Here is a 14379-nt window from a genome sequence, read left to right on the forward strand (position 1 = left end):
TAGCAGAGCAAAATCACCTCAAGGACGAATGTTTTGTATAATCTTCAAATATAAGATGCACAGCAGAGCAGATTTCAAGGGGAACCAAAACTGCACCACTCCAAGTCTCCCTGGTTTATACCATGCTGAAAAGGGCATCCCGTCCTTTCAGGCTGAAAAGTTCCATGCTCTTACATGATAGAAAGGCGAAACCGAAGGAAAACGTGGTCCGCTCAGAATGCAAAGAAAGATGCAGAAAACCATATGTTGAAAGGCTTTGAGAAAGCTGTATTTGAAAATTTCAGAATCAGATCATTTCTAAAAAATATTTAAATAAATTATTCCTTTATGCAACTGCATCAACCCAGGAAAAGTCAAAAACAAAAACCAAACATCCAATACGAAGATTTTCTTTACAATAAAAGTTCTTCCAGGAAGTATATTAAATACATGACAACAGAGGAAAAAAAAAGCATCTCAATTTATACTTATGGGCATCACATTTTAGAACAATGTCTTAGCCATTAATCATTTATAAATGATTCACAGAGAAATTAAATAAGATATTCCGTAAAAGAATAATCTGATTTACAGTGTAGATGTAAGGCTTCACCGTAACATCTCATACCCTTCACCCGTCTCTCTGCATACCCAAGCTGAGCAATCTGTACTGAACTCTGCTACCAGAGCGACACAGAGCCATGGTCCTCAAAAAACACAGGTGGCGTTCAGGTTTGCTTTGTTAAGGTTCAACAAAATAGCGTCTGAAGTATTACTACACAGTAACCTATTATCCATCGCAGTCAAAGGAAATGAAAAGCTAGGAGAAATACACATTTGCCATTTTAAGACGGAGGGAATGGATTAAACGACACCTTGCGGAGGCAAGAGAAGCCTAGCTGCTAGTTATGCCATCGTGCATCGTGCACAACCAGGACACCGCAACTCCTAATCACAGACTAGAAATACAGTACTTCCTTTTAACAAGGTATATAGCTTCCGTCTGAAAAAGCTGGGAAAAAGATCATGAGAACTATCAGTCTCCATAGCTATCATATTTATAAGAACTACCGGCTTTACAGAGCTCCAGTTCATCCAAAATACTGAATTGAATGCTGATGTCAATGATATTCCTTAGTTACTTTAGGCATCGAGTACAGATCAGAAAAAAACTGGCCCAAAACATTGATTTTTCAACCACAAAACATTGCCAGAAATCTAGTATTTGCAACACAATTATCTGGTGTTGCAGTTAACATATTAATTCCGCAGACAACAGTCACAAGTACTTACTAAAAATACGGATATGTTTCCTAAAGGTAACGTGAAGCTTTATTTAAGATGACAAAGCTTTTTCTTAACAGTGCAGGGTGCAAATTTTCAGTACGAAGACATTCAGAAGATTTGCTGCTCGAAGAGGATCTTCTCAAACCCTGGGGGAGGCATATGATAAAATTCACTGAACTGACAATCCAGAATGGCACTGTCATCAACTGCAGGAAAGAATTAAACAGAAGAAATTAGAGAAGAAACACATGCAGCTTCATCCTCTATTACACCACCTTCCTAGATTATATTTGCCATGCTTACAACATGAGGAATATTCTACAACGTCCGTTACCTACACATAGGAGAATTAAATGAAACTTCTCCAACAAATTTGCTAAAGCCCTATACGCATACCCAAGGAGAGCAAGTCACCTCTCTGTGCTGGTATTTACTTTAGTCAGCAGCAGTCCTTGCTGAACCCAAAGAGTACGCTACCTCTGAGTTCACGTTAGCAGGGCTTCAGACAATTCCATTCAAATTTTCTACTCTATTTTTCTGTAAATCTGTAGACTAAGGACACTACTCGATGCATACTGCAAGGCTGTCACCTCCACAGCTGCGTATTTTTTCTGCCCGCTTCCTATTTTGCTGGAGTTTTACAGGGTTTCAGCTGCCTGCAATCACTTTTCTGGAGGTTACCAAGATCTCCGATGTCTGTAGTGGTTGGTGTCAGACCATCTGTTCTAAGATGTAACACGAAGAGAGCTTCCTTGACTGCCTCTTTAAGTTGGAAATTAATGCTTTTTACAACACCGTTCTCAGTTTTGGACCTCTGCATAAACTGCAGGGCACGTGTTATTAACCTTCAGCACAAAAAAAAAAAGATACTACTGAGGATTGTCACAGAAAAACTTTCATGTACCATATAAGCAAACAGAAATGCCCAGCTGGACAGAAAAGCTCTCTTTCAAAGATAACTTTCTCCAAATAAACCAGGTATATTAGGTCAAAATAGGGGAGATTCATCTCCATAGTTTGGTTTGAAATTTAAGTATCTCAGAACCAAGGTAGGAAAAAACTCTTATCAGTACATTTATACAGTCCTGTAGCATTTATGCAGAGTCTGCATCGCGCTTATGCAAAGATGCCTCAAGTACAGCAGCTGTGAGGAGCAACCTTCAAGTTCACTTTCCTGTTTTACACACCTGATAGAGTAGGTGAACACAGTATCGAGTTTCTTTTAAAAAGATATCCATAGTTCTACTCTGAATTCTGGAAAGGGAAATGCTTAAGAAACTCTCTTCACTGTGTTCAGATCCTTTCCCATGACTAGAAGTGCACATTAAAAAAAGGACGTTTGTATTTAAAATGTGTACCAGTGTAAGTGCCACGCAAAATCAATTTGGAGGCTTCAGTTGTTACAGCAGTATGTAAGAAACACTATAGTTATTGTGAAATTTTGTCCACTTGTAGAAGAGGATAATAAGAACCTGGCAAAAAAAGGCTGCTGAATTCCCCTGGCACAGAACTCTAAGTCAGAAAAAAAGATGATTTCTAATAGGCTAACAAGTTACCGAATGTTTTCTAAAAACAACCTGCTTTCTCTAACACCATTTCCAAAATAAAGGGAAGATGCAAGAATCAGCTATCACACCGTAACTCTTCTCCCACTGCCCGCCAATCTTTTCATACGAGGAGAGCCGGCAGTGCTGCGGGGCAGCTACTGGCTGCCACAGCACTTCAGCAGCGCCATCATGTGGCTTACAAACACATCACAAAATGACTGCATTTCCACTCCTAATACCTCGGAAAGGTGGAAGTCTAAAATTATAGACTTCAAAGGCTCTGCAGCATATCTAAGAGTATTTGCTTCCTGCTCATAAAATGCAGTATTACGAATGTGTCAGGATATAAATGGGAACATGCCAACAGTTCGTTAGGAACCAACCGTGAAATGAAATAATTATCCACATCATATAGCTAATGATATCTGAAGAGCTAAATGAGCTTGGGGGAGGATACTACTTAGACAAGACTCTCACGTGGGAACAAAGATAAAGTGGAGAAGGCTGGAGGTGCAACGCTGGGAATCCAATGAGCAGTGATCGTTTGCTGTAAGTTATACGACAACCCAGAGTGCAGCACAGGTTATGTGCTGAACGAGGGGAAGCGCTGCCTTTCAGATGAGATGTTAAACAGCCTTCTGACTACTTGGGAACTACAAAAACACCGCCAAGTTCTGGAAGGGTAAATTGTTAACACACGCCTTGGCCAAATTCCAGCTCCCGTAATTCATAAATTCTTTCTTAAACCGCCTATGAGGGGATTAACTGGACGTGGTATTGGTTTCTTGTTCAAAATCGCTCTGCTGTATTGATAGGTGATGGCAAGAGCAGCTACCACACCTCACCCACCAGTTGCTGCATTTCAGAAATGGCCATCACCTTGGTACTGCAGCAAAGAGCGGGCCCACCAGGCAGCAGGCAGCTGTACTGGCACGACAGGGGAGTTACTGCTTCCGTAAGAGAATACAAATGGCAATTCAGTATCTATTCATATTTAACACTGAATACATTTACAAAGTGTGAAATTAATGGGCATAAATGCCAAGCTGCAGAGATAAACTAGATTAGCCCACATGTCCATACTAGGTTGAATTTGTTTCTTTCTTTCGTCTGCTTCATGTTTTTTTTTTTGCCCAGCAGCTTTTAGACTAACTGCAGGAACTTCGCAGCTTGTCGGATGTGGATACTTTGCCAACAGTCAGTAAGCAGTGCTCTTTTTTTCTAGCTATTAAACGGCATTAAAAAATTAAGTGAAAATATACCTTTGTATTTTCCTAGCTTTGTGTTTCCAAGCAGTTCTTCGTTGTAATTGCCAAAACAAACGACTGAGGTGTGACTGGAAAGATGTGTGCTCCATCCAAGTGAGGAGAAGAATTCACAAGACAGACTTGGTGCAAAAATATTGTCCATACTATGAAACGGTTTGAAAATCTCCTACTTACCATAGACCACTGGATAGACAGTCCCTCGGATTCCTGACGCTGGACAATGCATGTTCTTCCCATTTAAATATACATTTAGTTCTACATGGTCATATGTAATGCCCTACAAAGCACAGAAAATTAAAAACAAAACAAAACAAAAAAACCACCATCAACAAGTTTATACACACAACATTGCTACTTAATTCAGCTTTTTCAGCCACAGGCAGATTTTAACGCCATTATGCAAACCACAGCATTCTAGAAAACTTCACTTGAAATAGTTCAGCACAGGACTGGAAGTTAATAAATGATCAGAAACATTTGTATTTTCAAATACTTGGGATTCCTTAATGCTCATTCAATTTAGATGCAATCAGTACTGTACACGTCTTACTAAGGCCAGTTTACAAAAGACATTTCTAGACTATTCCTCACCATGGCACAGAATCACAAAATTTCCAATGAATATTAAGCAGTTCGCAGTCTTCGTTTTTGTACCTTCCCGTGGAAATGAGTTTCCTAAATAACGACGCTATGAATTCAGTTTATTTGACCAGCACTTCACACACATCGTTACAAACATGCTGACCAGAGAGCAGAAAGCAAACACTCATGAGGTAATAAATCACTTATTTGTTAGACAAGGGATTTTTTTTCCTGACTGTTTTGGTATGGCTGAGCGTGGCACTTTGTGTTGTCGTTCACTGCCTCAGAATCTATTTTCATGACAGAACACAATAAACTGACATTTATGAAAACTGGGGAGTTACCAAAGTAACACATCAGCTACACTTTTGTGACTGAAGTCGTTTGAAACTACATTGCTTGACCAAACCCTGAAACAGACTGCAACCCTCCAATAAAACAACTTCAGAAGGGGATTAAAAGAATAACGTAGTGTCTGAGGTAAAGGGTGGAGGAGTCAGCTTTAGCTGTTTAGGGCTTCTAGGGATGAATTTTCTAACCATTGCTATACAGAAGCAAGGTTACCCAGCAAGAAAAGTAGCAGTGATAAATGGTCTAAATGTCATTGCTCCCATGAGTTTTCGAAAATAAATCTCTAACAGGAAATTGAGAAAATGACAGTAATGAACTGGAACCCTTTGAATGCCAAGCCATAAAGATATTTTGGAAACAGTGAGGTACAAAACCTTAGGATTCTCACTTTGCTCTCATTCTTCAATTGTCTTCCCACTTGGTATCTCTCCCCTTCCCTACAAAAGTTTGGCTAAAAATACAATCCACCAGTCAGCCAGGCCCTCTCTCTGCTCTCTTCTAATTATTAACCAGTCAGCTGTGGGATCTAGAGTTCAGCTGGGCACGGAGGCAGGCCACGTAACACATTCCAGCGCGTTATTTGTTCAGGAAAGTCCCATCTCAAACAGTGCAGGACCCTTCTGATGGGAGTCATCAGCCAGCTGGATACAGCAGCCGGGCTGCGACACAGCAGGAGAGGCCACCTTTCAAACCCTGGTAAGACACTCAGGATCACGCAGATGCTCAGAACAAAGTCCACTTATCTCCAGGCTGCTGATCCATTCAAACACAACAGGAGTTTACATCAGCACTTTCCAAACTGGGAGACGACAATAATTTGATTGGAAACGGTCGGTCTGACCACACAGCAGCTGTAAATAAAGAGAAATCTGGGAACAGCTGGAAAAGATACAGCAGCTTTACAAAACTCACCACCACATCGCCCTCCTGTGGCAAGTTGTTTGCTGGTAGCCTGTTTTTCTCCTCGTTGTTATAATAGAGAGCTCCATCATTCCTCATTACCAGACTATGGACGTCTCGACCCAGTGGAATTTGATTCAAGTTTGCTTTCTGGGTTGCAACTCCAATACCCCAAATCCCTAAAACATGACATTAACACGATAAGAAAAAAAAAAGAATATATATATACACATAATTTTGACTACCTGACTGAAGCAGGATAGTATAAAGAATATAACATGTTCTTAACTAGTGCCATGGAGGTACTACCAGTAAATATCTATTGGAAATACCAACAGTCACAAAAGATTGAAGATCTAGCAGTATCTATCTTGAAAATAAGGATCCAGAGAATTCTAACCACTTAGCTTAACTTTTAGTCCTAAAAAATACTAGAAAACAACTCGGAGAATCTAGGAAGATGTAAAAAATAAATCCAACTAGCATGGATTTGTGAACAACAAATCAAGTTGAAACTATGCAATTTCCTTTTTCATCTGGTTAGACCAGCCCTAGGGAAAAAGGAGAAATGGTAAACACGATAGATATTGATTTGGTAACATTTCTGATCCTCATACAACATTCGAACACTCAAATGAGGAAAGCGTAGTCAAGGTGAAGTTACAGCAAGGCGAGTGCACAACTGGTTAGGAAACTGTATTTGGAGACTACTCATCAGTAGCCCTCTGTCAAATCAAAAAGATGACGTGAGTGGGGTTTCAGACTTTGCAGTGAATGCCCAAGGTCAGATGCTATTCCGTATGCACATTAATGACTTAAATAACATGACAATTTGCTTGTTAAACATGCTGCCAATATCAACCTGACAGGAGTGCAAGCTCTTCAGAGGCCAATTTTTAAATAATCCCAACAAATTGGTTAAGAGGTCTGAAATACGGAGCAAGCATTTCCTTTTTCTGAATTACAAAGAACAGCAGGTAAGCAGGAATAAGTAGCAAAAATACAGTAGTGCCTTGGCAACCAGTTCAAAGAATATAATTTGAGGGTTATCATAGAACACATGCCGTATTTGAGTGTGTCGTACTGTCATGAAATACTTCTGGATGTATGGCATGTATAAATGAAACATATTGCATATAAAGTACACAAAGGACATCCACTGCTGCTGCAGCTGGAGCACGGCATCCATTTAAAGCATCACCCCTCAAGACAAATCAGGTCAATTAGAGAAAGTCTAGAAGAAACAAGAAAACCAGTCAAAAAAATGTAAAAACATTGCCTATAAGTAGACAATGAAAAAAACTGGGGCTCTTTAATCTTCAGAAGACTAAAACAAAGCAAAAATATAACTAAATTAATTTCAGAAGACAAAATTGCAGAACTATTTATTCTCATATTTACAAATCCAGAGTGAAAACAAAATTCAGATTGGGCTTTGTAAAGCTTCCCAATAGTCAGGCTAAATGACCCCTGGTAGACTGCGCAGGGACACTTCTGTGAATTGAAGTTTTAAGCTAAGCTATCTATAACTCTCCTGCCCTGGGACACAGGACAAGATGAAGCCGGGCTCAGAGAAGAGTTTATTTCCTGTGTTTCTGAAGTGTAACAACGCAGATACTGTACTTGTGTGAATGATGACAATACGTGAACAACAGCTGCAGTTGAGTTGATTCTCCCCCTCAACAGAAAGGATACTAAAATTGCCAGATTAAGAGTGAGCTGGGGTTTATATGTAGTTTAAAACCAAACTGGTTTAAAAACAAATGGTTTGAGTGTGAGGTGTTTTAGATAGATTCATGTTCACAGTGCCAGCACCCCAAACCAAGTGAGTGCAAACAATCCCTACCCAAAAAGCACTGGGTTCAAGCTCCAGTATTGTGAAGCCTGTCTCTGGACAAACACTTCTCTCCTTTCTTCTCTCTGCTCTTTGAGAAAGAACAGCCCCATCTTTAATATCTGATGTTTTTAAAAATACAGTCTGATTTTTAATATTATAATACTGATAAGTCTGGAGTGCCCTCTGTACTAGTTGAAGCAGACTGTATTAGTAAAAGTACAATGTTTCCAAATTTCATTCACTTTCTGCTACCTTGCATTGCAAAACCGTACAAAACAAATGAACAGGGTGCTGAAAGGCTCCTCTTGATAAAGCAGTGTTGAAAAAGTGCTACACATTAGATTTGGAGTGCAAAGCATAGCACAAGGAATGTTACTATTGCTCAAGCACAGTACATCTTAATAGCAAATCAAGGTAGACAAATAGCCAGAAACATTGCTGGATAAACTGCACTATTAAAAAGCTAACACTTCATGGCCAGTGTTTTATGTGGTCATAAATGTGTATTTACCAAAATACATTTCTAAAATGTTAACAAAACACATGCATATAACAGCATACAAAATAATATGGTGTTTTAGGATTTGCACTTACCCTTCTTTTCAATATTGCAGAGCCACAATTAAAGATAAGAATAAGAAAAAATTTCATTTTACAGAATGACAACCTATAAGAGCCTCCAATATTCACAAAGTTCAAGGATGCAATTTGAAAGATGCATGTGCTCGGCATTTGAGATACGACCGACAGCGAGCAATCTGACATACCTTCCACGTTTAAAGTTGTACATTTTTGCTGACTAACCTGTGGACTGGATTTTAAACTCAAAATAGCTCTTGTTCTGATGCAAAGGTGCATTGGCTAGGCAGCCTCCTGTGCCGCATATTCTCCTGCCGTTTTTAACAATGACAACATCTGTTCCTGCAAGAAGAAAACAAAACACAGAACTTCAAAACATTTTCAGAAGTCTGGAAGCGGCCCTTAAAAGCCCTAGACACGGAGAACAATTTTTGTTCTTTCAGCCCCAAGTAAGAGCTTCATTAGTCCAAGAGAATTACGATGACGGGCCACGCTTTGAAGTAAGAAACGGGAGGCTGTTTATAGGCTGGTTCATCTTTCAAGTAGGGTTTATTTATTTAAAACCTATACGCTGCTCTAATTTCATCTCTTGGGCTTTAAGGCACCACGCTGATTACAGCCTTTGCTCAGCCACATCAGAGGCATAACTTACAATTTAGTCAGAAGGGCTCGCTGTGAGGAGGACCTAAGCCCTGTACTCGGTCTCTATAGACTGGAGAAAAACATTCTGCAGTGAGAAGGAAAGGCACATCAAGTAGAAACATGTGATGGACTTGCGAGGCGTTCAGGTATTCTCAGGTGAAGTCCTTTTGTTAGAAACATGCCTGCCAGTATGGAGAGGGGAAAAAAAAGAAACGTAATCCTGCTAGGTTCTCTTTCTCTGGCAGAAGACTTCACCTATAGGTACCGTTGGCACAGCCATGAATATGGTAGACTCCCCAGGTCCAAAACAGGCCAGGAATTGCGCTGGAAAGCAGCCAGGCTGCTTTCCTCCTCACTGAGCTGTGGATGAAGGGCTGCCTCCTCGATGGAGCCTGGGCACGGCTTGGTGTGAAGATCACCTCAAGAAGAGCTTCAGGCAAGGCTGCAAACGGTTCTGCTCCTTCCCTGAAGCCAAGGAAGGTGACCGCACACCCGCTCACATCATCTGCCTCAACTGAACCTAACTCAAACCTCTTTTTATTATTTTTATTTTTATTTTTATTTTTTTCGGCTTCCTCTGCAAACTCTTTCGATGCGAATCCCTTCGCATCCCTTGGCGGTGGGCTGCATTCCCAGGCACCTGCTGCCAAGTGCCGACCCCTCCCCGCGCCCTTCCACCACAACCCACGCCACAAAGCAAGGCGAGAGCCCCCTGAGGCCTCCCCCTCACCGCCTCATGCACGGCGACCCCAAAACGACAGCTTTTCCCCCCAAAATAACTCTCGCGGTGACACCTCCCGGCCCCGGGAGCCGCCTCCCCGAGGCTGAGGGGCAGCCGCGCTCACCCATGCGCTGCGTGTCGAGCTGCACCGCCGGCATCTCCTTCAGCGGGATGTGGCCGGCGCCGCCATCCCGGCACCAGCGGAGGCAGCAGAAGGCGGAGGCGGCCATGGCTTGGCCGGGCCGAGCCGAGCCGAGCCGAGCCGAGCCGAGCCGGGCCGGGCCGGGCCGAAGCGCGCAGCCGCCGCCGAGCCGCGAGATGGCGGCGGGTCGCGGCGCCCCCTGGCGGGCGGGAGGTGGCGGCGGGCGGGTGCGACATGGCGGGGCGCTGAGGGGAGCGCGGGGAGCCCGGCCCTCGGGGAGAGGCCTCGCAGCGGGCCGGGGGCTGGCAGCCGGGCAGGCTGGGCTCGGCTGTGCCTCCCCTGTGCCTCCCCTGCAGTGAGGGGTGATAATGCGACAGTGGGAGCCCGCCCGGACCCCGCTTTGCTCCCTTCACCCCGCTTCCCGCTCGGATTTTCTGTCAGAGAAACCTCCGGCAAATGTCGTGCCTGCTGGTCCACAACGCTCTGCCGACATCAAAATACATGTGTTTAAAGGCATATTTATCTCCAATTTGAGATGAAATTGGTCCCCGTGGTTTTCAGCTGCCATCTCATTTTGCTACATTTCACCTAGAAAGCTCCCTTAACGTTTTCCTGCAGTATGCACCTAATGTAACCCATGTGGTACAACATCATCCGTCTTGGGGGCTTACGCGGGTGTTCACATCCTTTGTTAAAGGAAAGCTTCACGGCAAGAAATATCTTATTGGTCTGGATGGGCTGTATCAGTCACACTTACCCCTTCGCTTGAAACATGAGGTGAAATGCTGCCTTCCTCAAAATTGTGCCTAAAACCAATCTGATTTTAAGAGCAGCTTTAAAATATGCTTCCTTTCTTTTATTGGACTTACTGTTACAGCCCATAAACATTTGGGGTCAAGAGCTGACTTCCTTAAAATATGCCAAATGGGATTATTCTTGGACTTCTAAGAAGTAAATATTAGGTGGAAACTGATGTTTATTCATTTCGTATGTAGGGCATCGTCGTCCTCATTGGTAGCTCGTTGTTCACATAATTAGTCCCATTTAAGTCACTGCGGGATTTTTATTGTCTGTCGCACACTGCGGGTTTGTTACAGTAAATGCTAAATGACAAATGTTAATATATTATATATAAAAAAAAAAAAGACTTAGGAAGAGACGCAACCTCCAGATGACTTCCTATCCTATTTCTTCTCTGTGCCCCAATAATCTCCTTTCTTCCCCAGAATGACCACTGGGGAAACAAGCACATCTTGCCAAAGCTGTCAGACTAAAGGGGAACAAGGCTTTTGGGGGGCGGTTGCTGGCACTTTCCCACTCCAATGCTTTCTTACTGGAGATCCTGGTTTCACCAGTCCCCAGACAGCAGCAGCTGTGGCGCTGGGTGTCCCCCAGAGCCAGCACCAAGCCCAGTGCTGGTGACAGCTCAGTGTCACGGCAGGGTGCATGGTAAAGCTGCCAAGCCCCACCTGGGAAAAGCAACAGGGGACAAGGCTGGTCAGGTGGAAAAAGGGAATGTCAGCTGGTAATAAATACAACTTTTTTGTATGCCTCTTGTGGAGGAGGAGGTGAGAAATGGCAGCAAGATAGTACCATATCTGTAATTTTTTCTTGACAGCCTGTTTAGAGCATATTTGAACAGCAAGATTTCACAAAATTTGTACAATGCCCAAGCAGCTGCCCCAAGGAAATGGAGATCTGGGCTCCAGCATTCACATGTATAACTGTGGTTGGCAATGAAGGGTTAATTCAGCGTCTGCTGAATTTCTTGAATGTGCATTTCTTTCGCTGGGGAGGCCAAGTATTTAGGGCCCTCCCACACTGGAAGCAAAATTATGCTCAGCATGCCTAAACATGCTTGTTGCTCACAGGGTTTTAGCTTTTTTTTTTTCCCTTGAACAGTAGCAGCAGAGACATTTTGTCTGGGAACCATGTTAGAAGAACAGGAAAAAGAACAGAAAAGAAGACCAGGTCTCATCCATTTCACAAACATGGGAGCGCTGGAGATTGTGCTGGAAGAGAAGGGTGGTCATAGACTTGTTTTGTTCCCTTGCTCTGAGTTTCATTCACAAAACACAACTGTCTCTCATTAGCCCTGCAAAATAGATCCACAGGCTGCAAATACGTCTCGGTAAGGTTCCCTGATGTCACCAAATTCGCAGGAGAGAGGGGAACTATGTATCACCCGTTGTTACAGCATGTAATACAACATCACCAATTAGTCTCAGCACGATAATTCCTCTTCATCAGAGCCTTGCTAGGGAAAAACACTGGGAATTGCTCCTCCACTGCCACAAGCATTTTGGAGGCATTTCCACCTGTGAAAATGAATTAAAGAAAGCAAAAAAAAAAAAGTTATTAAATGTGCTGGAATAGATGTAGTAACATCTTCGTGGGGCTTGCACAGAAGTAAATGATGGCGCAGGACTGGAAAATCAAGGTTTGTTTACTGAAAGCAGTCCTTCCACTCACAGGGTCAGGCCTGTGGTTTGGAAGATGATACAGACAAGGTCTCAGATGAAAAACAGGTTGTGCTCTTACTCTTCAAATCTTCGTTATAACGTGTTCTGGGGAGGATTTACTTTCTGTAGGAAGTCTCCTACTTCATGCAGTTAATCTGACACTCGCCAAGTCATAGCAGAAATTGTGTATGAAAATTAATTTTGTTCCCAGTTGTTCTGTTTACTTTGGAGGTCACTTCCCCTTTCCTTTCTATGCCGTAGAAGCAGAACCGATCAGGGCAGGGCTTTGATCTATAGGCAATCACAAACCTCATTAAAACCGACAGGCAGGCTGGCCAGGCTTCATTCAGGAAGGAGCAATTAAGCGCTTTTATGGCGTAAGATAGCGACAAACTAGAAACCGCTGCCCAGGGCACCGGGCTGCACAGCCAGGCACTGAGATGAGCTAATTCGTATGAGCAAGCACTAATTTGGGGAAAGTCAGAGTTCTCCGGGGACCGCTTGCAAGCACGGCAGCAAGAGCGCAGATTGGTTGCAGCTGTGTTTGCCTGCGTGCATGTCAGGGAGCGGAAACACCACGCGAGAGCCAGCAGACAGTGGGAGAAGCAGTGGTGCATGGCCCTGAGAAAAAGCCAAGGGACAGCTTCTTCTGGGCAAGCATCCTGGCGAGAGCAGCAGACTTGGACCGCCGCGCCGTATTCCCTCCCATTTGCTTCCTCTGCGTGCAAGGAAACGGGACGTGGCTGTACATTCTTTGTAAATAAATAGGATTACACCAAGGAGATAACTGAATTCACCACCACGTTTTCCTCCTAACGGGGAAATCTGGCGACGAGCTGAATATTAGTTAACCGTGCGGGTCAAAGTTCCGCATGGAAAACTAGGGAACTTTTTGGCACTGCTAAAATAGTCATCAGAGACCCTGCAGACACCGAGGCAGTCTCTGAAATTCAGACCTCAAAACTGCAGTCGATCATTTCAGCTGCTGATGATCCTTCACGGATTTTTAATGGCTACTGTCTCTACAATGCATATGAAAAGTAGTTTTTATGGAATGATAACAAGAAACTGCTTTCTCTGATCTCTCCTTTGGAGTGTTTAATACAGCCCAGATGTATCTGTTGAAAAAGAAGTGTGGTCAGATGCAATGTAGTTGTGCGACGTTTATACACGGCTAAGGTGTTTGATACACAGCGCTGCTCTGAATGGTTTATTCATGTTGTCTCACAGTGTCTTCTTACTGAGCTGTATTGGCATCGCCTCTCTGGCAGGTTTATTTCCATATTTAGGTCCCGACAGCAGCCACACAGCACATCTCAGGTTGCCTCTCTCCATTTGAGGATATGCTCACATGAATAGAGCAGCGTGCTTCAAGAAGTTATCATCCTAAAGCTGGACCTGATTCTGGGAGTGCTCCAGCACCTCTGCAACGGGCCGTGAAGCCTGAACCTCCTTCAGTGGGAAATAAAGGTAGACCTGGAGCCCAGGATAAGTCTGGGAAATGCCCTCAGCTCTTTTCTTCGGTGTTTCACCCTCGGAGACAAGTGCAATCAGACAAGTCTTTGGTAGCATGGCTTTGGAAAAGCTTTACTGATGGAGAAGACAAACCTGAGGAAAAAGAAAAAAAAAAACAAACAACTGCTACTTTTAACTCCTGCTGCTTTTATCCATCAGTTTTGTGATAGATATCTTCTCCAGCACAGCACAGAGGGTGGCTGAGGCCTGCAATAAGCAGCTGGTGTGGCCAAAGGGCAAGACTCTGTTACTTTTGGCAGCGATGCCAGCAAGAGCTGGCTGGAAGCATTTGGGAAATTATGGCTGGGGGGGAGGCACTTCTGTTTTATGTTGACACGTGTGCAGGCTGCCACTGGAACAGGCCCTCTCTCTAGCTCCCTTATGCTGGCATTAATGTCTGTTTGGCTGCGGGATCAGCTGGGTGAGGAGATTGATCCTGCTGAAAACCTTTTTTTTTTTAAACTGGATTAGCTTTCGGCTCCGTTGGCAAGCGGGCCTAACCTAACATGTGGCCGCATGGATGTCAGAGCCAGCAGAGAGAAGGCATCAGGAAAGCAAAACTAAGGG

The 14379-nt window shown here is 43.4% G+C and overlaps 1 protein-coding gene and 1 long non-coding RNA gene across 4 annotated transcripts in view; both read right to left on the reverse strand.

The window, feature by feature from the left end:
- Nucleotides 1–246: 246 nt before the first annotated feature.
- SPRYD7 (SPRY domain containing 7) lies at nt 247–10021 on the reverse strand. Of its 2 annotated transcripts, none has more exons than XM_048052495.2 (5): nt 9818–10021; nt 8556–8672; nt 5927–6093; nt 4256–4358; nt 247–1412 (listed from the first exon to the last, which is right to left on the reverse strand). In XM_048052495.2, exons 1-5 carry the CDS (start codon nt 9921–9923, stop codon nt 1375–1377), a joined length of 531 nt encoding a protein of 176 aa, XP_047908452.1. In that variant the 5' UTR covers nt 9924–10021; the 3' UTR covers nt 247–1374. The 2 variants fall into 2 exon arrangements, with proteins under 2 accessions (XP_047908452.1, XP_047908451.1); XM_048052494.2 differs by having other exon boundaries at nt 1289–1472; nt 9818–10018.
- A 208-nt stretch (nt 10022–10229) lies between these two features.
- LOC106035048 (uncharacterized) overlaps nt 10230–14379 on the reverse strand; it is a 59925-nt gene continuing 55775 nt past the window's right edge. The window contains exon 10 of one of the 2 annotated variants that reach the window (XR_010828067.1): nt 10230–12153. This is a non-coding gene — a long non-coding RNA (uncharacterized lncRNA). The other variant, XR_010828063.1, reaches the window with a different exon arrangement.

The sequence above is a fragment of the Anser cygnoides genome, chromosome 1 (assembly GCF_040182565.1).
Source record: "Anser cygnoides isolate HZ-2024a breed goose chromosome 1, Taihu_goose_T2T_genome, whole genome shotgun sequence".
Lineage (NCBI taxonomy): Eukaryota > Metazoa > Chordata > Aves > Anseriformes > Anatidae > Anser > Anser cygnoides.